This window comes from Antedon mediterranea, chromosome 3, assembly GCF_964355755.1.
Source record: "Antedon mediterranea chromosome 3, ecAntMedi1.1, whole genome shotgun sequence".
Classification (NCBI taxonomy): domain Eukaryota; kingdom Metazoa; phylum Echinodermata; class Crinoidea; order Comatulida; family Antedonidae; genus Antedon; species Antedon mediterranea.
The window spans coordinates 34565161-34589165 of NC_092672.1; the positions used below are offsets into that span (position 1 = coordinate 34565161).

The 24005-nt window shown below is 33.6% G+C and overlaps 3 protein-coding genes across 3 annotated transcripts; 1 reads left to right on the forward strand and 2 right to left on the reverse strand.

Moving 5' to 3' along the window:
• Positions 1 to 103: 103 nt before the first annotated feature.
• Positions 104 to 16229, reverse strand: LOC140045337 (apoptosis-inducing factor 3-like). Its single transcript, XM_072090192.1, has 15 exons — positions 16168 to 16229; positions 14312 to 14496; positions 13929 to 13958; positions 13169 to 13286; positions 12298 to 12407; positions 9781 to 9935; positions 9335 to 9410; positions 9077 to 9189; positions 4712 to 4890; positions 4254 to 4384; positions 3727 to 3842; positions 3247 to 3459; positions 1868 to 1985; positions 1143 to 1317; positions 104 to 1006 (listed from the first exon to the last, which is right to left on the reverse strand). The coding sequence occupies exons 2-15, from the start codon at positions 14346 to 14348 to the stop codon at positions 868 to 870; spliced, it is 1710 nt and encodes a 569-aa protein (XP_071946293.1). The 5' UTR covers positions 14349 to 14496; positions 16168 to 16229; the 3' UTR covers positions 104 to 867.
• A 239-nt stretch (positions 16230 to 16468) lies between these two features.
• On the reverse strand, positions 16469 to 21129 carry LOC140045341 (uncharacterized). The gene is made up of 5 exons (XM_072090195.1): positions 21023 to 21129; positions 19202 to 20736; positions 18854 to 18968; positions 18397 to 18466; positions 16469 to 18158 (listed from the first exon to the last, which is right to left on the reverse strand). The coding sequence occupies exons 2-5, from the start codon at positions 20718 to 20720 to the stop codon at positions 18102 to 18104; spliced, it is 1761 nt and encodes a 586-aa protein (XP_071946296.1). The 5' UTR covers positions 20721 to 20736; positions 21023 to 21129; the 3' UTR covers positions 16469 to 18101.
• A 75-nt stretch (positions 21130 to 21204) lies between these two features.
• Positions 21205 to 23998, forward strand: LOC140045343 (ribonuclease P/MRP protein subunit POP5-like). The gene is made up of 4 exons (XM_072090199.1): positions 21205 to 21276; positions 21560 to 21702; positions 22838 to 22975; positions 23370 to 23998. The coding sequence occupies exons 1-4, from the start codon at positions 21257 to 21259 to the stop codon at positions 23552 to 23554; spliced, it is 486 nt and encodes a 161-aa protein (XP_071946300.1). The 5' UTR covers positions 21205 to 21256; the 3' UTR covers positions 23555 to 23998.
• Positions 23999 to 24005: the final 7 nt, after the last annotated feature.

Genomic DNA, 24005 nt, shown 5'->3' on the forward strand with positions numbered 1-24005 from the left:
TGACAATAAACAATCATAAATTATAATATCTATTCATATTTACTACATAAGCCCTGCTTTATAACAATAGCACGACCAGAACCAACAAGACGGTGGGTTTGTAACCCTTTATACCATACATGATTAAATTATTTAAAACTAAACTATTTCTTATTGTATCTGCTTCAACAAAAAAAGCTAATTGTTCTACAAACGGTACACCAATTATGCTAATAAAACAACAAGTGATGCTGTAGGTGGATAGCACAAACTAAGCCCAGTACAGTTATTTGATATCTGAAAGACAATGAAGTAAAGCTGGATGGAAGAATTTTAGTCTGATATTGCGCTGTCGAGTGCTCAGTGCTGGGTAGCAATACATTTAAATAACAGAATTACTTCTGGAATAATTTAAAACATGGGGGGACCTGCCCAGCATGATATTGTATCATCGAATGTGGTACATTATATATTTTTTTGAAATGATATATATTCTGTTTGCTAATTAATATATTATAAAATTAGCAATAATACAATTATTTACATTATTATCTTTAAAAAAAACCTACCATACTGGTATCTATATAAGGAATATATGTGATATAATCATATTAATTAATCTTTAATCATTTTCAAAACAAATTATTGTTTTTATAAAATATAACCATTTGTGATAGCACTTTTTTCTGATGAAAAAATTTAGTCATCAAAAAGAATTTTTTCTGTTTCTATCTTAAAAACTAGGTAAAAATGTATTATTTCAGATCAGCCTAAAAAAGGTTTTACACACACTTTTTTCTTCACTGCAGTTGGAAAAGCTAAAATCCATGTGGCATTTATTGATTATATCTTGAATATATGTATAGAAATTTATAGTCCACAGTTGGTTTATAGCTTGCTCTTCCAACACGAGGGATCTGACTGCAATTCTGATTTAAGAACATCCTGGTCACTCAGAAGAAACTCTGCGAATTGCGACACAACAGGGTCAGAGTTCATGCTGGCAGCTGCGACTACACGATCACCCCTTTAAAAAAAAATTTCATTTTAAATAAATTCTAAAGATTTAACGTTTTTATATATGTTTTCTAGAGTGGTTCTTGATACCTTAAGATAAAACACACAGCCAACACAAAAATTGATAATTATGAAATTAATCTTACTTTGTATAATAAGCAACAAATTTCAGTTCTTCTAAGCTACCATCAATAATAACATCATCCATGCCATTACTGTACCCTGCAAATCGTACACTTTTCCCAAAAATTTGCGTCCAGAAATAAGGTACGCTCTTCACTTCTGTCTCCTGGTCTAAGACATTTAATGCTGCTGTACGACCTGAGAGAAAAACAAGAAGATAGTTATAAATGTCAGTTTGTGTTTTTGTACATCTTCTTTGAAAAAATGCATTGATGTTCATGTAGCAAGACAAACTAAATCTCAAGAGCTTAAGCTACATCTGTATTTTAAAACTGCCTTATGACATGTGGCTATATTCAGCACCACTTAAGAATGGTTTCCACTAGGACGCAACACAGGAACATAAGCCATAAGGTAAGCGAATTGACCAATCAAAAGCCATATATTTTTCCAACTGTCGCTTGTGATTGGTCAATTCGCTTGCGTTGCAGCTCATGTCCTTGCGTTGGTTGCATCCCAGTGGGAACCAAGCTTTAGGCTATTAGGGAAATATAAATTCTCATATATAAGTTACATCCTTTAAATATTGATTATTTATTTATTGACTTTAGTGAAATACTTATTTAATAGAAATATTCAACTTGATTCAGATAGGTAATATATAGACATTGAAGCCTGCTGCTGTAAGAAGCTTAGATGGTTGCTGTTCCTCAGCTGAGAGGTTGTAGACAGAGTGTTTACAACTCACCATGTGCATGTGCCATCTGCCAGTGTCCTATTGATACCTTTGCATCATCAGCAATGCTCAATGGGAACTCCACTATATCTCCAGCAGCATATATATTATCCTTATTAGTTTTCATAGTCTGTAAAAAATGATACAGGTATGAAATTATATAAAGCTTTTTCTACACTATCAAACTTTATGTGACAAAAAATGTGATGTGCCCATATATAGACATGATGATATCATATCAATACCATATTTGGGTATATCACATCACACTTATTTTTTTCACATAAACTTTGACTGCACACGTGCCAATTCATGTGGTAATGATTTTGTCCTGTTCTATTCTCTACCAATATACTGTAGCAGACTATTGTTACCACTTTTTAAGATAATTTATAAATTCCTACTATCTATTTCTTTCTTTGTTAAACTAGTGTATTTTATTTTATTTAAAAATGTTTTATTTGATTTCAATTGGCAAATCTACAGCGGGGAGTAGATACAAAACAAGACAAAAGAACATGACAAGGTCCACAAGAACCAATTACAAACAATTCTTAATTTGGATTTAAATAAAGATAAAGAATTTTTAATATAAAAAGAAAAGTGTAAAAACTTCTCTGGTTTGGTTACTTTGATGTACCTGTTCTGTACATTATCAAATTTTGAAAGAATTTCATTTAGCTTCGATTTTGTATAGATGACAAATTTCGTTTTTGTAAAAGCACAAGTTAACGGAGTACTTACTCGAACGTTTCGATCTCTATCAGAGATCCTTCTCAACTGACTGCGGAGTGTTAATGCAGCTTGGTCATTCTTGACGTCATCTGTTGATGACGTTGGGGAAACAGGGAGGGCATTACAAACACGAATTAATGATCACAAAAAAGATGTTACAACAAACACGGGGGGAGTAATGACTAGGGCCTCCAGAACATCCACATCTTCGATCATACACAAATCTGCCATTACAGAACATGTCATAAAACACAATCATGTACCGAACTGGGAGGCTACCATCTTAACCAAAGAGCCTAAACGCAAAGACAGACAGATTAGAGAATCATTACATATAAGGAGAAATAAAGAGAAGACCATGAACCGGGACACTGGAGCCCACGAACTCTCGCATTTGTACAATGATTTGATAGACACATCACCTGGCCGAGCCCCGCACAACCTCCAACCTACAACCGGAGGCGTACAACGTCATCAACAGATGACGTCAAGAATGACCAAGCTGCATTAACACTCCGCAGTCAGTTGAGAAGGATCTCTGATAGAGATCGAAACGTTCGAGTAAGTACTCCGTTAACTTGTGCTTTTACAAAAACGAAATTTGTCATCTATTATCAAATTTGTCATTAAGAATTAAGAATTGCTTATTTCTTTACCTTGTCTACTATGACAGCTCCCCTGTCATTCATTACAACACCGCTATCTTTCAAGAACTCCGTTGATGGCGTCACACCAATGCCAACAACACACACATCGGCAGCAATCGTTTGTCCGTCTTTCAACACGGCTTCTCTTAATTTTCCCTCTTCTCCTTTCAGCTCGGTCACTCCATTGTTCATTATAAATTTGACATTCTTTTCTTCACAAAGCTAAAAAAATAGTAATACAATTTAAAAATATTTTTTATACACCGATTATACTGTACCTAAATTGATAGTTCTCATTCAAAATGATACATATGCATATATAGTCATTAAATTTATGGTATTGTGGTATGAATCCACCCTGGAATTAGTAAGTGAATATTGTATTGTTTACTGTTATCTAAAGATATGTTAAAATATAAATGCATAAATAAATATTTTCTGAAATATATAATATTATAATGGGGAGAGGGTAAAATTGCAGATACTTACCTTTTGAAGAGCGCCACCAATGTCTTTACCTAGACTTGCTTCATACGGTACAGTTGACCGTCCAACAATGGTGACACTGCTTGCCTTGTTGGCCAAATAGGCTGCAACTTCCACCCCTAAATAAATTTAAGTAATAACTTTAGTGAGGTGACATAGACAGTTTTGTGTGAGTGACATTATATTAAAATGCAATGTTCAAATTTGGTTTGTTTATATATTTAGGTAAATTGTCAAGGATAGCCATAAGCAAATTCATTCACTATCCTTCTCAAAGGTGGCAGTCCTGTTCGTTCACAATACACACATATACACAAGATGCTCTACATAAACAAAGTCTTATTACAAGTCTTTGGGAGTGGAGTTTGTCATTAGAAAAAATCCTGACATGACAGGACTTGAACCCAGGACCCTTGAACCCAGGACCCTTGGATTGGTAGCCAAGCATTATAACCACCAAGCCACAACTCCACTCTATTTGGCTGCAAATGAGACTGTAGTGTTAAGGAAGTTGTGAAATGTGAACTTACCTATAAATGAGGCTCCAATTATTACTACATTCTTGCCTTTAGCATTAGCTACAATATGGTTACCATCTTCTGGAGTTCTCAGTAAACAGACATTTTCCAGGTCAGCTCCAGGAATTGTAAGCTTTCGTGGTCTAAAAATAGTTTACCATGTGTAAGTCATCATCATGTGGTTTGAATAGATAAAATACTCTGTCAGTAGTTATGTTAAAACAAAAGATATTTTTCTTATGCTCTCTCTACACTATCAAAATTTATGTGACAAAAACAATGTGATGTGCCCATGGACATGATTATGTCATATCACTACAATATTGGATATTGTCATATGTAGGTCAGGCTTATATTTGGTTTTGAGAGCAAGGAAAGAGAAAGTTGGAGGATGGGTGTAAGTTTGGAGTGAAGTGGTAGAAGAGCATTCCATCCGACCTCCACACAAATTTTAATCATGATGTACTTACTTGCCACCAGTTGCAACAACAAGCGTGTCATAGACTAACGATTCTCCATTTTGGAATTTGACAGAATTCAGCATTGTATCAACTGATACAGCTTCCATGCTGGTCTTGACATCAATGTCATAAACACTAAAGAAGTCAGCCTTTCTAAGAGCAAGAGAATCTGCAGTGGCATCAAGGGCCTGCAAGATTTTAAAAGTACATTATTATTGGAGTTTATTATCTAACAGCGATGATTAAATAACAGGATTGTGAAATTAATTGGACAAAAAAAATTGATGTGCCCAAATATGATATGACATGTCCATATGGGCACATCACATTTTGTTGTCACATAAGGTTTGATAGTGGAGACAGAGCTTTAGATTATTTAACTGTTTATGCATCACACACTGTATACATAACAAAACTATAGCCAGTGGAGTAGTAGTGTAACGGTGTAATTTTAGTGTATCCGTTACTATACCATATAGTCTCAGCGGCAGGATTTCACACAGTCACAAAATGTACCAACAGCAAATATGGTTTATGGTCAGATACAGCTTTATTTAAATATGCAATGTAATACAGTCTATTCTGGCTATATTACATACCTTTTCTTCTCTCCATTATAAATGTTTTATTCTACCAAGCTCTTTTCCTTCTCTTTTTCTCCTCTTACCAGTGCATCCATATTTTAAGGAACGGTCCTAATTAATATGCATGTACTGGGAGGGGACTATTTAGTAAAGGGAACATTCCATGATGATGAGGAAACAGTAATTGATTAAGGATGTGGGTTATAGGAGAGTGAATAAAGAGTACCTAGGGATAGGAAGAAACCACTAGGAATGTTAATAGATGGAGTAGGGAGAAATAGTGAAAAAGGGTTGTTGACCTGATGGTCAGAGTGTTACATTATTCCCTCTCTACCAAAGAAGTGTCCCACTTCGTATATTTAAAATAAAAGATAATTGTAATATAAAAGAAATTAAGTAATTAAGTAAATGCTGAAATTAAAACTGTATGCTAATTAAATTTAAGAAACAAAATCAAGCGTAGTAAAATATTTGTTCCCTGCTAGGGCGTCTAGCATATCCTCAATTCTGGGGAGGGGGTGGCAGTCTTTAATAGTGTGGGTATTGAGTTTTCGATAGTCTACACAAAAACGGTAAGACTTATCTTTTTTCTTTACCATTACGACAGGGGAGCACCAAGGACTATTGCTAGGTTCAATAACGCCTTTTTTCAAAAGGTCTTGAATTTGAGAATTAATTTCGTCCCTAATTTTTGGTGAAGTACGATATGCTTTCTGTCGAATTGGTTTAACATTATCTGTATCAATAGAATGGGATATTATGTCGGTGTGGCCAAAATCGGTTTTATCCTTACTGAAAATATCGGGAAATTGATTAAATAAATGGCCTACAGCAGTCGACTGGTCCTTGGTTAAATCACTAGGTAATACACATGGATTAATTGTTGTATGAGGGGCCTTATGAATATTAGGTTCTTGAGAAACAGTATGATCAACATCATCTACAAATGCATTTGTGCAAATAAACTCTAATGGAGAATTATCGCAATTGGTACCTGCTGTTGGTTGAATAATAGAAAATAATTTATTACAGAAATCAATTTTGACTGAATATTTGTCTAGAAAATCGAGACCTATAATGAAAGACCTAACAACATTCTTAGCTACCAAAAATAATTGGGTATAAGCAACATTATTAATGAAAAATGGAATTTCAACCGTTCCTACAATATCTAAAGGAGAACCATTTACTGACCGTGTTAAATACCTACTATTACTAGTACGAGTAAGGGTATGCTCAGCATGAAGATGAGTTAGGAAGAAATTATAATTTACTATTGAGACCTGAGCACCTGTATCTATTAAAGCATTAACAATCTGGTTGGATACAAAAATGGGAATTTCGGATTTATTGTTTAATCGAACTTGGAGCCTCTGATGATCAATATAAGAATGGGTAATAACATTCTGAGCTGAGAATTGCTCCTTCTTCCCAGCTCTTCCTAGTTTTCCGGTTGATTTGAGAAGGAGACACGCCTATTAGTATGAGGGCTATTACTACCTGAACGATTATGAGGGGAATTTTCACGATTATGTCGTGGGTAAGGGCTTCCAGATCGCCGAGGAGTACGGTAGTGAGGAGATTGGGAGCGATTGGAATTATGATATCGGGGTGATTGAGATCTATTATTGTAGTAGTGTGGTGGACCAGGGCTGTATGACCTGGTATTCCGTTGGTCATAACGGTAGGGGCTTGGACTACTACGACGATCATGAGATCTACGATTATAATCACGGCGATGATGATACGGACTTGGGCTGCGTCGGTCGTGCCAGCGGGGTCTGTTTGCATATTCGGGAAATCTACTTCTACTAGGTCTATCTATATCTATAGTTAATAATTTATTGACAGCATCTTTTAGAGCCATGACCTCTTGACGAAGGTCGTCTGTCTGAACCATATGAACAGGGGCTGGGGATTGTGATGATGGACCATAAAATTGAGTGGCCTCTTTTGAATATTCTATATTTTGGGCCACGCGCAAGGCTTGTGTAATGTTTGTTACACCATGCTCATGGCATTTTTGACGCAACTCTGTATCCAAACCAGCAATGAAACGTCTGAAGATTTCGCCATCTTGCGCAACCTGACCATAAGTCGGGAAGACCTCGCGTACCAACCGAGCAATGTCGGCGGCATAAACTTGTAAAGACTCCCCAATTCGTCTTGGTCGGGACGTGAGAGATGATCGGAATGCCAGGTGTTTTAGTGAATCTTGGTCAAAGGTTTTAATTAATTCAGCTTGCGCTAATTGAAAGTTAGTTTTGATTCTGTGGGGCAAATTATCCCAAAATGTGAATGCAGCTCCCGATAAACGTGAAGGTAAAATACGAGCCTTTTCGGCTGGGGTCGTTGCAGGATTTGCTGCATCGAGAGCTACCTCAAGGCGCCGGCACCATACCGAAAAATCTTCGGTGCCATTACCCAGGAAAAAAGGGGGTAAATCAACTTTATATGGAACGGTGTGAGAATTTTGAGAAGAGGCGTGACTTCTATGTAACGGGGACGGAAGGGTTATCGAGGGGGATGATGGGGTAATCGGGCTGGTATCTGTACCAGGTATCAGACTGTGTGTAGAAATTGGGGTATTAACAGCCGTATTTCCCGAACGTAAAAACATGTTACAATATTATTATATCTATACCTATATTATATCACCCGAAGAAAGAGGAGGTTATAGAAAAGAACTAGAAATGATGGATCACTTACCACTTCGTTAATATTGTGTTCAAATCAAGTTGAATATACTGTGGGCTATCCAAAATAATGTTTAAAAATAAATCAGCCAAGCCATCCACAAACAAAATGTTTATAAAAAGTTCCATCTGCGACTCAAAAGTATTAAACAAATTTTATACGTATCAAAGTTCGTATAAAGCGTTCAAAATAAAAAATGTCAAAAAAAAGTTAAACAAAAGGTCGCAAAAACAGTTAATGATCAATAGTAAAAAATCATCTTCTTTTCGGTCTTCGTTCTTCGTCTCTTTGCCTCGGTGTTTTTTTCTTCTGTCTTCCGTTTTCTATTTCTGGGGTTGGTCCTGCAATTGTTTCATCCAATAATCTTCTTTTCTTCTTCTTTTGCTCTTCTTTGTCTGTGTTCATTCATCCATCAGCATCTGCTGCTCCACAAATTCCAAATCTGATCCATCTTCTTGTTTTTTTTTTCTTCTTTTTTCTTTTTGTTTTATTGGCTTCTGTGGGTCCAAATTGGTGTGGGAACCAGTTGTAACGGTGTAATTTTAGTGTATCCGTTACTATACCATATAGTCTCAGCGGCAGGATTTCACACAGTCACAAAATGTACCAACAGCAAATATGGTTTATGGTCAGATACAGCTTTATTTAAATATGCAATGTAATACAGTCTATTCTGGCTATATTACATACCTTTTCTTCTCTCCATTATAAATGTTTTATTCTACCAAGCTCTTTTCCTTCTCTTTTTCTCCTCTTACCAGTGCATCCATATTTTAAGGAACGGTCCTAATTAATATGCATGTACTGGGAGGGGACTATTTAGTAAAGGGAACATTCCATGATGATGAGGAAACAGTAATTGATTAAGGATGTGGGTTATAGGAGAGTGAATAAAGAGTACCTAGGGATAGGAAGAAACCACTAGGAATGTTAATAGATGGAGTAGGGAGAAATAGTGAAAAAGGGTTGTTGACCTGATGGTCAGAGTGTTACAGTAGCCTTCAATGAAGTTTGCTCCTAAATGTTAGAAGAAGTTTGTATTTTTTTTTTTATGGTTTACTCTTCACTATAAAATCTTAAAATAGCATCGCACCTTGCTCAACTTAGGTCTGTCGTATGGTACATGTCCTTCTTTAGTCGCCATCACTAATTGACCTTTGAACCCTTCCTGCCTCAAAGTCTCTGCACAAGTAGTAGCAGCAGCTCCTAGAAAAAAACAAAAATGTTGTTGACTTTGTGCTAATGTTTTTGCACCAAATCTCTGTCTACACTATCAAACTTCATGTGACAAAATGTGGACATGATGTCATATCACTACCATATTTGGGCACAGACTAGGATAAATACGTACCTCCTCCTATTATTAATATTTTCTTGTCCTCATCAGGAGACTGGCAAGTCATCTCTTTGATCCGTTTATGTGATTCCTAGAGTGATAAAATCAAATGACTACATTGTTGACACAAAACCTATTTTTCTAATAATTAGCAGCTAGTAATTGAGTAATTAAGAGAGAATTTTCTTTTTTGTTAATCTAAAAATCAAAATCATAAAAAAAAAAAATTCAATCTGTTAATATCAGGAGAAAAATATATTTAAGTAGTAATTGAGTATGAGTTTTAATTAACAATTTTATAACGTTTAAGAGAATTGTTCAAACAACAGTTGATATTAACATCAATAAAAGTGAGAGATAATATTAGGAAACAAGTTCTTTAATATAAGACATATCTTATGAGAGTTACTAAAAAAAAAAAATAATAACAAAATTAAGATATTATGTCATCACTATCTTACTTTATTATTACATGTCACAATGACATCATCTCCTTCAACTTTGACATCAAATTTAGGAACGCTATCAAGTCCAGGTGACTCCTCAATATCGCCTGTTTTACTGTTAAAACAAGCGCCGTGCCATGGGCAACGCACATGACCATTACTTAAAACCCCTGTAGATTAAAATAAATTGTAAAAAAAATTGAAGATTTTTTTCACTTTTTTTTAATATATGCCATTTTACAATATCACATAATAGAATATTAAAGATGTATTGTCCCTTTGACAAATCCCAAAAAAATATTTTTTTTAAATATTTCGAAAAAAAGTGGGTCATTTTGAAGTATCATTATAGTTATTAACTTTCACCAAAAATTAGTCGAATCTGTGTAAAAACACCTTCTCAACTGCGACGAGTTGTAAACAATCCTAATTAGCATCATGCATAATGCATACTAATGGTTTGAAATCTCTGGGCCTGTTCGTAGGGGTTGAAAATACCAGCTTATTCCCGATTTCCGTTCGCGTGATCCAATTAACTTTTGCCTCAGGCTACAAAAAATTCGAGGTAAAATGTTCACCAAATTTGCAGGTTATTTCAGCGATAATCCAATTATACTCGGCCTTCGAGGATAATAAATCTCAGATAGAGGCAATGTGTCAAATTTTGACAAACGTTTGCTGCCTAGGCCCGTCATTTCTCCTACGAAGCTCTTCCATACACGCTTCGAGAGCGATCGTCAGCTAGTGCTGTCCTTGTTGGTGTAGACCGCTTAGTAGGCCTAGCTGGTCGGTGGTGTTTCATGTAACATTGGGCTCAAATTCTTCGTCAAGGAGTAAAATAATGGTCGTCAGGAGAAGGCATATTTCGGCAGGATTATCGGCGTTAAGAGGCATAAGGTTTGTCGCAAGGATAAGCAGTGTAAAAGGTAGCAAGTAATTGTTATTGTAAAGAAAGATCGCGAGTAAAAAATATACAACACGAAACTAGCGTGCGAAAATGGGGTCGTAGGTTGTAAAGACAACTGACCTTAAAACGTAATTTCCGGTTTGTGATTCGTCGATTAAGCAAATAAGCGGTTAAATATTTCAAGTACGAACAACGCTCAATTTATAACCCGAGGCATGGGTGAAATTAAGCGCTTATTTTAACCACCGTACGAACACGATCTTTGTTTACTTTCGCTCGTGACGATTTTCCAGACGAAATGTAATCAAATTAATTTACCTGTTAATTACGTAAACTTGTTGTTTTTGGCTCGAATTTTTGACAAAGTGAATAACTTTAATATTACTTTGATATGGCCAATTTAAATTTAGAACATTTTTTTTTCATTTTTTTGTGTTTCAAGGGACAATAAAAAAAATTATTTACCTGAAAAAAAATGTAATTTAAAGCAAAAAAAACAATGGTTTTTGGTTGAAATTAAATGTTTCTTTTGTGTTTTTATAAGTGAAATAACTGCAAAATGGTCGGTCTATTTAAAGTCTGATTTTATTAATCTTAATTTGTCCTGTTTTTGGGGACATCTTTAAGTTCTGAGAGGAAACCAAAAGTAACAAATACAGCCGTTGTGTAAGAAATTATGATAGGTGTGTGAAGACAATGATTGATATAGTCTGGTATATTAAACTGATTGCAACAATAGGCTCTTCATACAGATTGATTGAATACAAACAACTGTATATTTACCTACAGTAAACAACACTGTAATACCTTAATTAATGCCTAGTGTAAAAAACGATTCATTATCATCATCATCATCATATATAATATTAAAAAAGGTGAAGAACAATTTTTAACAACCTACTGCAGAATGCAGAAGTAAAAAAATTGCATGTATGATTGATTTTCTCATATTTACCATGTTTCAAAAATCATATATTATAATATTATTATAGATGTGCAGGTGGTAACCATGTAAGAACCGAATTATTATGCATCATACCACCAGTATAAATAATAAATGCATTGCTTAAATTTTCTTTATGGTATAAATTATGAAATCTTGGTTGCTATTGCTACGATTATTCAAACAATATTTGTTTTCATATTCATGGAAAGTTATTTTTAGACAAATTCAGTTTAAAGAAATTATTGATTAGTTCAAAAAATAGATATTATTAATTACTTGCAATATAAAATTGGGTTAATTTTTTTTTTAAATTACAAATCTCCACACAGTGAGCCATTATATATTTCACTTGTTTTTACAATGTTAATACTGTATTAATAAATTTTAATGCATAGGAGATTACATTTCAATTGTTCAAAAAATAAAACAAAAATGAACAATTTCACACGTAATGGGATTTTTGCTTGTGTAAAGTATTGTACTGTAAAATACTATTCCTAGTTATACATATTTTAGAATATCGTCTTTTGTTTATTATAGAAAATTTAATATATGCAAAGAAATGCAATGATAGAGCTATATCATCTATTGATTTTATAAAAAACAAAAATACTTTAAATAACCACAGGTGTAGGTGTATATGATTTAAATTTGTATATTTGTAAATTTGAATATTTACCTTTAATAAGTGGAGCACCATAATGGGAACATTTGTGGCCAATTGCGCTGAATTCGCCGTGTTCACGGATAAGCAGTGCCTTCCCAGAACTCACTTCAACCTCTTTCATCCTACAATAAGAACGCATTCAAGATTATATTTTATTTATTTTTTAAAAATTTTATTCAATTTTCAGGCACACATACATGACAACACAGCGGTGCAGCACCCTGAGTGCAAAGCACTATCGAGATGGCTCTCCATATACTGCACTAGAACATATAAGACACACATATACACAAGATGCTCTACATAGACAAAGACTTATTATTAAGTCTTTGGGAGTGGAGTTGTAAATTGTCATGAGAAAAAAACCCTGACATATGACAGGACTTCAACCCAGGACCCTTAGATTGGTAGCCAAGCATCATAACCACCAAGCCACAGCTCCACTCCATATAAAGAACAACACCTCCTATATTCAGGGAAAACCAATATTCTGGGAAAATCCATATTCAGGTAAAAACCCTTATTTATGGAAAACACCTATTCAGGGAAAACTCTATGTTTAGAACACCACTATTCAGGGGAACTTATGTAGAGGACACCATTGATCAGGGAAAACCCTTATTCAGGAAAAACCCACATTCAGGGAAAACCCACATTCAGGAAAAACCTATATTCAGGAAAAACCCATAATCAGGGAAAACCCATTCAATACTTGTATTGCACATTGTTTTACAGAAATGTTAATTGTTTAATACAGTACTATTTTAACAAATAATTTACAATACAATATCTTACACTAGTTGAGATACCCCTATTCAGGGGAACCTCTATGTATGTGAACCCCTATTGCTACCCTTAATTTGAGCGCCATATAGATACTTACTCTCCATCTTTGAGGTCATCTACTTTGCATACTTTTACATGTGTCACAGACACTTGCTTCTTGTTGTCAACACTGCTACCGTTAGATGCACTTCCTTTTTTGGAACTTTTAGCAGATACTGTATATAAAAAAAAAATTCACAAAAAAATGTTAATATTAAATTAAATATATAAATTAAGGCCGTAGTAACAACTTTAAAATATAGGCTATTTTACTAGCTGTTTGATGATATCCTCAAAATAATAATTAATAAAGCTCTTTCTACACTACCAAACTAGTGTGATATGTCCAAATATGGTACTGTAGTGATGTTTTTAAATATGGTAGTGATATGTACATTTTATGCAATATTATGTACAACGTATTCTTCATGGATTCATATTGTTATTAAACAAACAATTTTAAATATCAACAGAATATACTTGCACTGTTCTAACAGCACACATATTTGTTTTTTAGTAATAACAACATTTATTCAACATCAACAGACATTGTTTATGGTCAAGACACACAGACGCCAAAGTGGCTTGTCTTTGTAGTCCCTAAGATATTTATTTATTTTTGATATGACATATTCATACAGAAAGTTTATACAATATAAATAAACACATTCATTTTTCATTATTATAAAAATTGAAAGTAAAAACAAGAGAGGTACAAGATGACCAGTACAGCTTGTTTTAACTTATGTTAACTAATTAGTTATAATATAAATATTATCAAAATTAGCTATAGTAGGCCTACTGCATATTGTACATACCATTTTTGCTGACAGTGCCTTCATTAGATGCTGATTAAGAAAGATTAAAAAGAACACGGTATTTAAAAATTCATATAATAAGTATTAATATACTGTACTACATTAAGCTCTATCTACACTATCCAATTAATTTGACAAAAAAAAAAGTGTGATGTGGTAGTGATATGCCCAAATATGATAGTGATATTACATCATGATGTCCATATATGGGCACATCACATTTTTTTGTCACATAAAGTTTGATAGTGTAGACAGCTTAAGAATTCATGTTTATGTAAGACAACAAATAATCATCTGTGTGTCCATATTTCCTCTATAACTTCTACATCATTAAAAAAAAAATTATTCTACAAAATAAAATAATAGAATCATTATAAACTTACCCCCGTTCCCACCGTTCTTTGACGAAGAGCTTCCCATATTAAACACAGTAATCCACACTACAAGCAAAGCAGTCTAACTGATTCTACTGAAGAATGATGGTCTTTACACAAACAGTAATACCTGGCAATCAATTCCCCTCAAGCAAACTTAATCTATCGCACATTCACACGAATTGTATTGAAACCTGCAAGATATAATAACATCAATACTTAAGTACAGTTACTTAACTAAACAAAATAGCATGCAGTAGGGAGCATTGAGCAACAACATTCAACTAATGAACTCAAATGAATAGGCCAATTAAAAAAACAAAACACGTACTGATTACCATGGTAACACTATCATCCACTCTTCTTATCCAATATGTTGGGAAAGTGCAGTTAGAATTAAAAAAAGGTCATGAATAAATAAATTTAAATTTTACTAAAATACCTAATCATTAAAATAATTAATTTTGATGTTGAAAATGTTTGTAGTTGGTCGCTTTTTTGTAGATACTTTAATTGTAGAACGTGATGTGCCCAACTATTAAATATGGTAGTGATATGACATTATTATGTCCATATATGGGCACATCACATTTTTTATGTCACAAAGTTTGATAGTGTAGACAGAACAACAAAAGTGTCCCCTTGTAATTATTATTTTGTTAATTACTAGGGGCCAGAGGCCTAAAGTAAATAAAGTCAGGCGAAATAGTATATTTATTTGTACACTGTAATTTGATTTGAAAAAGAAATGACTAGATTAATATTCGGCTAGCTGTGGTGGTAAATTTGTAGGGTTTTTGAGGTATGTGAAAACAGAAAGTCATGGATGGGTTAGGTATTCAAACAACCAAAAACTTATCATATGAACTGATTTTATTTATCTAAATGACAATGCTTCTTTCAGTGAAACCCAGGCAAAATAACAAGAATTGGAAAATATTTTCTATCAAAATGCAATTTGATATTCTACTGTATTATAGCTGTAGTAAATAAAAAATGTTTAAGTTGTGTAGAAACTTGTGAAAAGTTTTTACAATATTTTGGCATCATAATAGTAAGCTTGGAAATATGCACAAAGCACAATAGATTATGCTTATTGAAGGTGAACTTGCTCCAATTAATCACAATAAAACTTGAGTTTAAACCATGGGATAATCTATTGACCTTGAAGATGATTCAGCAATTCACATTTTTGATACATATTTTTTGTTATATTAAAGATATGTTGTCCCTCTAAAAAAATAATTTGTTATTAACATCATTTTAATGTCACATAGGCCTAACAGTTATTCTATTAGTATTATTCACTTTGACCAAAAACTGGATCGAAAAAAAAAATTATTTTCAAAAAAATGTAATTTAAAGCAAAAAACACCTAAATTGTTTGTTAGACAATGGTTTTTCCTTGGTGGTGCACCATGCCTGCATATTATGGATTGATTGTTTGTAACATACAATATAATAATATATACAATTTACACAATAAACAAAATATATTTTGATAACCCTTTAATTAAGTTGGAACGCAGTCACTATGCACTGTGATCAAACTTGTTTTCCTTAACAAAAAAACATATCAGGGCACTAACTTGCCTGGTGCAATTTTTACCTCCATCCAAGCCTGGTCCATTCAGCCAAGCGACATGCCCCTCCCACATGTACCACCAGCCTGATTCAGTGATTTCTCATATTATGTGAAATTGGCACTAATGTGCCTACCCGCCGGCTGCATGACTACCACCAGCCTAGTAACTATGCCACTCTAGGTTACCTACTACCTCTAGCTAGTCCCTACTTCAAGTATTTGTTCTATGTTATGTACACATTATTGAATTTAAACAAATCAAAAAAGTTAAATCACTTACTAATTGAATCAATAGCTTCTCTACGGCTGTGATCCCAGCTCGTATTATTGTTGACTCGTCGTCGTTTGTTTGCTTTATGATTTATTGAGTTCCGCCGGCGGTTGTCTGATCTCTAGGCCGGCCGCTCTTTGGTAGTGTGCAGTCAAGCGTGAACATGTCAACAATACCACGAGGATCGAATGGCCTTTTCTCCAAATAATGACATCATAGTCCAAGAAGTTTATCTAACGCTGACCAGTGTCCACTTGACACTTTAATTACAAAACTTTACAAAGACAATACTTGATTTCAATGCAGAAATGCTGTGTGTTTATTTATTCTATAATACATCAAATATGTATCTAAAGAAACAGTTATATAAAACCTCTATACACATTTTCAAAATAAAATTTACAACAAAAAAAAGGAACGATAGTTGGATTCCATCATAGAACCAAGTTCAAGATTGTTTATGACCGAGTATAATCCCATGTTTGAGTATAATAATCCCACCCTAACCTACGAATTTACAGTAGGAGAAATTCAGACACAAGTCTTTGGTTAATTCCATTATTAATGAATACAATATGAATATTATGATCCAATTCTGTAATTTCTTCCAAAAAAATTCATACCCAGACCTAGGGACTATAATCGGTCATGTGCAGTACTATTTTATACAAAATGTAACAACATACAATAGCTCCTCTCGTATATAGCTAAGCAAACAACTTTGATATTCATTTTAAGCACTGTCACTCTACACTATAAAACTAGTTTTTACAAAAAAGTGTGATGTGCCCATATATGGTAGTGATATGACATCATCGTGTCCATATATGGGAACATCACATTTTATAGTGTAGACAGAGCTTCAAAAGCTTTAAAAATTACAAAATTGTTACAAGAAATCTGACAAAGCATAATATACACATTACAATTATGTTAATTCAAATGCATAACAGATTCAAATTTTTGCCAAAATTAATTTTACATTAAACCATAGACAAATGAAACATAGTTCTTCATTTCGAAATAAATTTCAAATATTTCAAAATAAAGAATTTATATCAACAGTATTATAATTAATTTTTTATTATACTGTAATAATTTTTATAAATCATATGGTTTCATAGCAATTGTTTTTATATATACACATCCTAAAACTAAAACAAATTCATTAATAGAGTGCCACAATTTAATAGGCCTGTCATTAATTTACGTATAATAAAACATTATGAAAAAACATGTTTTATATAGACACAATTCAAAATTTACCACATTTACAATCTCATGATTAATTATAAAAAGCATTCAAATATTTTCCACTTTATGTTGGCTTTCACATAATCCATCCAGTAAATTACCAAGTTGACAATAAAACATAAAATAAATAATATAAACAATTGATTATTAAACTGAATGAGTAGGGGAGTGCCCTGCTAAATATGGATTGGTTATAGTATTAAAACATATATTGCCCCTCATTTTGTACATTGGAAAGTGTCCTCTTAATAGGGATGTCTCAAAAACTTTCACGAAAAAGAATTCCAATTTGTAATATAGAAACATCATTCATTTTGTGAAAGACAGTAAAATTTCATAAATAAACTAGCTGGCTGGTTATCTCTACATATGTTATTACTGTGTAGTGAAGGAATAAGAAACTCTCTGCCAGACTAAAGCTCTGTCTACACTATGAAACTTTATGTGACAAAAACATGTGATGTGCCCATAAATGGACATGGTGATGTCAAATCACTACCATATTTAGGTACATCACACTTTTTTTTCAAACTAGTTTGATAGTGTAGACAGGGCTTAAGATCAAGTCATCACAAATGATCATAATACTGTACATTCTATCGTAACAAAAATGTACTAAGAGAGAAAGCAATCCATCCAGTACTTTTGTGTTTGCTGCCCTCTGGTGTTAACTTTAAATGTGGCATCAGCTATTTGTAGATTCCAAGAGATTTGGCAAATGAGGCTCCATCACCTTTAGTTGCTTGCTAAAAAAAAAATATAAAAAGGCAAATTATAAATATAAAATTAAACAATCAATTAAACACAATTAAAGCAACAAATTGTTGATTGATTTTGCTATCATGCTAAACTACTAAATGCAAACAGGTTCAAAATGACACTAAAATGTGTTAAAAACCACAAAATTCACCATTAAATTGAACTACCTGTGCCAACTACAAATGACTACTATTTAAGCACCTTAGTATATTCTTACTACTGTACCTTATTGATTTCTTTATGCCTACTTCTGCTCACAATTTCTTCAATTATTTCACCATCTCCTCTCACTAATCTATAAAAAAAGCAATTACATTATCCATTACTACATGTTCACACACCCGTCACCATGGGAAGAACTTGGGTAGTGCACTCCCCCCTTTTGACAGCTAAAACAACATTATGAACCTTTTTTATATCTAGTTTTGACAGACTACTATCATGCTAGCACTCAAAAATTAATGGATACGGCCATGTTGGCCCCAGCTGTGTCCACACTATCAAACAAAAAAATGTGATGTGCCTATATATGGACATGATGTCATATAGTATCACCACCAGTTTTCTTGTCAAACTAGTTTGATAGTGTAGACAGAGCTTAACAGACACCGTTCTGTACTCCCTATTCAAAGCTTCCTGGATCTATCCATGAAAGCATGGCTGTAACTACAATATTATTTACCTATTTCTTTCAGTGTCTGGGTCATACACTCTACGAACTGTATTCTGTTTCTTTTCATATTCTTCCTTTGTCATCGGACCTTTACTTTTAGGTGCTTCTTCTTCAACTTTATTGCCTAAAAACAAATTTGAAATAGTTAAAATAAATATAATAGGATGGGTACCGCTTGATGGAATTCTTGAATGAAACACTTTAAATACAAAGGGATTAAAATGTTTACTTTAGGCTACATTCAATTAAAACAACATTTATTTACTTTCAAAAGACACACACATACAGACATCAGCTACTAAGTTTACATGAAACACTGTACTTAATTAAAACATAATAATAATAATTAATACTAACCCTCCACCTCAGTACTGTTAATTGGTTTTTTTAACGAATTGTCTGATTTTGATTTTTCAGATTTTTTCTCTTTCTTATCTTTCTTCTTTTTCTTATCTTTAGATTTCTTTTTCTTTTTTTCCTTTTTTTTCTTCTTTGATTTGTTCAAGTCTGGTGATGAACTAGAAGATCGTTTTGATTTCTTGTTTTTATCAGAATTTGATTTTGCAGAATCTTTCGGTGATTTTAACGTTTCCTTTTTCTTAGAATCACTTGGATCTGAATCGGAGTGTTTTCGTTTCTTTGATTTGTCTTTCTCTCCATCTTTTTTATCAGAGGAGTGGCTTCTTTTACTTTTATTATCTTTCTCCTTATCGCTCTTACATTCTGACGATCGACTCCTTGATATACTTCTATGCTCTCTCTTTTTATTTAAATCAGAATTCAAATCATTATGTTTAGGTTTTGAAGAAGAATGTTTTGGAGAATTTTTTCTTTTTAAATTTGGAGACTTTGCTCTAATTTCATCAATTTTTTTTCTAATATCAGATATACTTAATTTTGAACTTTTATCAACTTTGTTAGTTTCTGTGAATCGCTCAGATTTATTTTTCGAATCGTCCTCGTTTACTTTTGTTGAATACGCTTTTGGAATTTTTGAATCAGGTTCTGAAGATGACTTGCTTCTTTTTCTCTTGTTCTTTCTTTCATGTTTTTCTTTATCTTCCCTTTTATTGTCCTCTTTATCTTCTCTTTTATCATCCTTTTTATTTTCCTTCTTATTGTCTCTTTTATCATCCTTTTTATTTTCCTTTTTATCTTCCCTTTTATCGTCCTTTTTATTTTCCTTTTTATCTTCTTTTTTATCGTTTTTTTTAATTTCTTTTTTGTCTTCCTTTTTATTTTCCTTCTTGCTTTCCTTTTTATTGTCCTTTTTATTTTCACTTAGTTTCTTATCATCAGTAGCAGGATCTGCGTAAGCTTTTGGTAGTACCGATTTCCCAGTGGCTAGTTTCACAAGAGTATTTCGAGATTCTCGAGTCCCACTAGAAGAATTACTATCCGACGAACTATGTCTTCGTTTATTTGAATTAGACTTTTCCTTTTTGTCAATTTTTGAATCAATTTTTTCAACAGCGGATGCATATGACTTTGGAAGAATCCTGGCAAGAATGTTCTTAATATCTTCATCTTTGCTTTGAGATTGTTTGTCCCTTAGTGATTTTGTTCGGTCAGTATGTCTGTCATCATCTGATGACTGTGACTTTTTGTTTCTGGCACTCCAAGGTCCAGGATTAGTATTGCTTTCTCTAGATTTTGAAGAACGGGTTTTCAAGTCTGTGCTTCTTGACCGAGAAGATAATTTCTTTTCTTTAGATCGTGACCTGCGACCTTCATTTCTTGAAGTGTTATCTCTTTCTTTATATCTATGACTGGAATTCTGTTTTTTAACATTTTCTTTCAGCTCAGAACGAGATGTTGATCGGGAATGCTTGCGTGATGCTGACCTGCTTCTACTTCGTGATCTTGAACGAGCCATCTATATTTACAATTGGCTATAAAAATAATATTATTATTAATAAAATTAACGTTTTCAATAGGTAGATGTCTGTGTACTTTATGGCCGGTTATTATATTCATTTTTCAAGCGTATCCCCAAGTTGGCTAAGCTAGGCTCGTATCCACCAAGAAGGCACCCACTCTCCCCTCTCCTTTACTGCTGGCAGTCCAGTGGACAGCCGGCGATAGGAGTGAACATCGTTTGGTTACTCAATCAACATATTCAACGTGTTACTGTAGAAAAATGGATATTTTTAACATCTAAAATCTTAAATGCGTTACCTTGTATATCTATAACTTAATTAGTATTATTTTACGATGTTTTATAGAAGATTTCATTCCTCAAAATGTGCTAGCTAGGCCTACAAAAATTGAGCATCGCCAATCGCCAACTCGTTCTGGCTGTAGAGGGCGCACATTATAAACACATGGGGTTTTTTTTGGTGAACTTGTTGTTATGTTGTGCACACTTTGGATCATCTCGAGGATAAGTTTAGAAAGTTTATTTTGGTTATAATGGTCCGTTTAAGAAACAGGTAGCACTGTATTTCCCACTAACTATAATTTTTAAATGTCTTAATAGAATATACTTTAATTCGTTGTAGATGATGATGAATTAACATCCACCGGACCTGGCTAAAGCTAGGCCCTCTCCTTTCTGACTTACTACTGGACATGGATGAGGTACACATTGAGATGCAGACAGCACGCAGCACCAAGAGGAAGTGATCCTATTATGAAAAATAGACAAATATTTTATTTTTAATCTTTTAAGTCATGTTTTTGTAGCAATTTTGTGATTTTATTATTTTTTAAAAGGTATCTTCTTTGTGAAATAAACTTTGATGATCAGCGTACAAATATTGCAGTTATGTCAAATGATCTTCTTAATGAAATTAAGCAGTCTGTTGTGACTATGCATGGAGATTATGGGATCGGTTCTGTCATGCCTGGCTTTAATGGTACGTTGAATAAATATACATTTGTTGAATAACCATTCAATTTATTCCAAATAGATTTTAGTCGACAAATTAACAGTACCTCTACAAACAACAACAGAAAATGTAAAAATGCTCAGCTTGGCCCTTGGGGGAACTCTCTCGTAATCACTTCCCAAAATTTTTAATTTAATGATAATGTTATGCGCGATTTGAACGATTTGCGCAATTTGAAATTGCGCAAAAAAAATCCTTGCGCAATTTGAATTGAAACATGTGTTTCAAATTGCACAAGCAACGTATTAAATTGCGCAAGTAATCTGCAAATTGCGCAAGGTTTTTCGACAGATTGTGAAATCATGCACACCCATATTTTTATAGTAATTTCTAAGAATGATTCAAAATTAAAGATAAATATCGCATTTCCTTATTTTAGTAGTGCAAATATTGTTATAAGTTAGCATACCGTCGAAGAACCGACGAAGGAAAACGAAGCGGTGGTGTTCCACCAGGCGGGCGCGGCGCGGGCGGCCGGCTATACTACTCTAGCCTTGCTAGGGTCTGGACTACTGATACTGACTAGGTTACATGGCCTAGCTTAAACTAATATTAAAAAGTGAGTATTAACATTATCTTCATTGAAATGGTCTTATTTACCCTATATAATAAAATACTAAATTTTAAACTCCTCTGCCTAGGCTTAGCCTAGCCATGTATGGGAAAATTTACAGTTTGTTTTCAAATTGCGCAAAGGTGTCATATTGCGCAAGAACTATCTTGCGCAATTTACAAATTGTGCAGCGCAATTTAAAATTGCGCAAAGATTTTCTTGCGCAATTTGAAATTGCGCAAGTTGATTGCGCAATTTGAAATTGCGCAAAAAAATCCTTGCGCAATTTTTAATTGCGCAAGAATTCTTTGCGCAATTTCAAATTGCGCAAAGATTTTTTTGCGCAATTTTAAATTGCGCAAATCGTTCAAATCGCGCATAACAATAATATTGATAAAATGTCATACACTGAGTCCTGGATATCTGGCACAGTATTAATTCCTTAGACCCAGGGGAATATCTGATAAACATACTATAATCATGATACATAGTTTATATCCACTTTAAAACACTGTTAAGCCAGTACTGTATTTAAAAAATGTCTTTTAGTGAAATATTTGAACCCGTATACAAGAATATTCATAGTACGTTCAAGAAGAAGGTCTTACAAGTTTGTGTCTACTGCTTTACCTTTCATGAAGAAACTTCTTGATAAACCCTGCAGAATCACAACATTGCATTGCGGAGGTAGGAAATCAGTTGTTCACTCTGCGTGTTCAAAGGCGAGAAAAAATGTTTTTGAAATTTGTTAAACCTTCCTACACTATCAAACTGGTCTGGTTATCATTTAATTTATCTAATAATTACCATATTGTAAAATGTAAAGCTCTGTTCACATATCAAACTTTATGTGACAAAAAAATGTGAATGTGATGTGCTTATATATGGACATGATGATGTCATATCACTACCATATTTGGAAATATCACACCATTTTTTTTGTCAAACCAGTTTGAAAGTGTAGACCGAGCTTTATGGTGGATTTGTGAGATTTATGGTCAATGCAGAATATGCCACTTTGAATCTGTTATAGATTGAGAAGTCATTAACATTCATTTCAGTATTTATGCATTATATTTAGGGACAATTCGTTCTTGTCAGAAATTCCTCCTCAAATATCAACGCCAACAACTCTCTGCCGTCCTTCTAAAGTGTAAAACAGATCCAGAGCAAAAGAAAGTTAAGGAGTCAATACTGAAATGTACACTGAAGGATGTGGAGGGGGAGGGATGCTTGGAAGAGGAAGAAGACATTGACAGTAGCTGAGATGAAACCAGTTACAGCACCAAAGAGCTATTAAACCAGTTACAGCACCAGAGAGCTACAAGGTGTGGGAAATTGGATTTCCAGGGAAGAGATGCTTCCATGTTCAATCTTTACAAATATAGAAAGGCCAAGCTTATTATACTTATAGGCTAAAACGTACTTGGATGAAATTATATAGATTTCAAATGGTAGAGTTTGGAAGAATCCATCAGTCCTACAATTTGTAGGCAACAAGGTTTTGGAAATCACAGCTGTTACATTTTAAAGACCTATCACAGCTTTTATTTTTCCAAGAAGAGAATTTCTACATTGTATGAGTACCAGTCAGCTGTGGACAGACCACTTTAACACATGCAATTTAAACATACACTTTATTTATTTAAAATAGTTTGCTGAGAACAAGTGTGGATAAACTGAAGCTATAAACTAAAGAGAACAATTTGTTTACAAC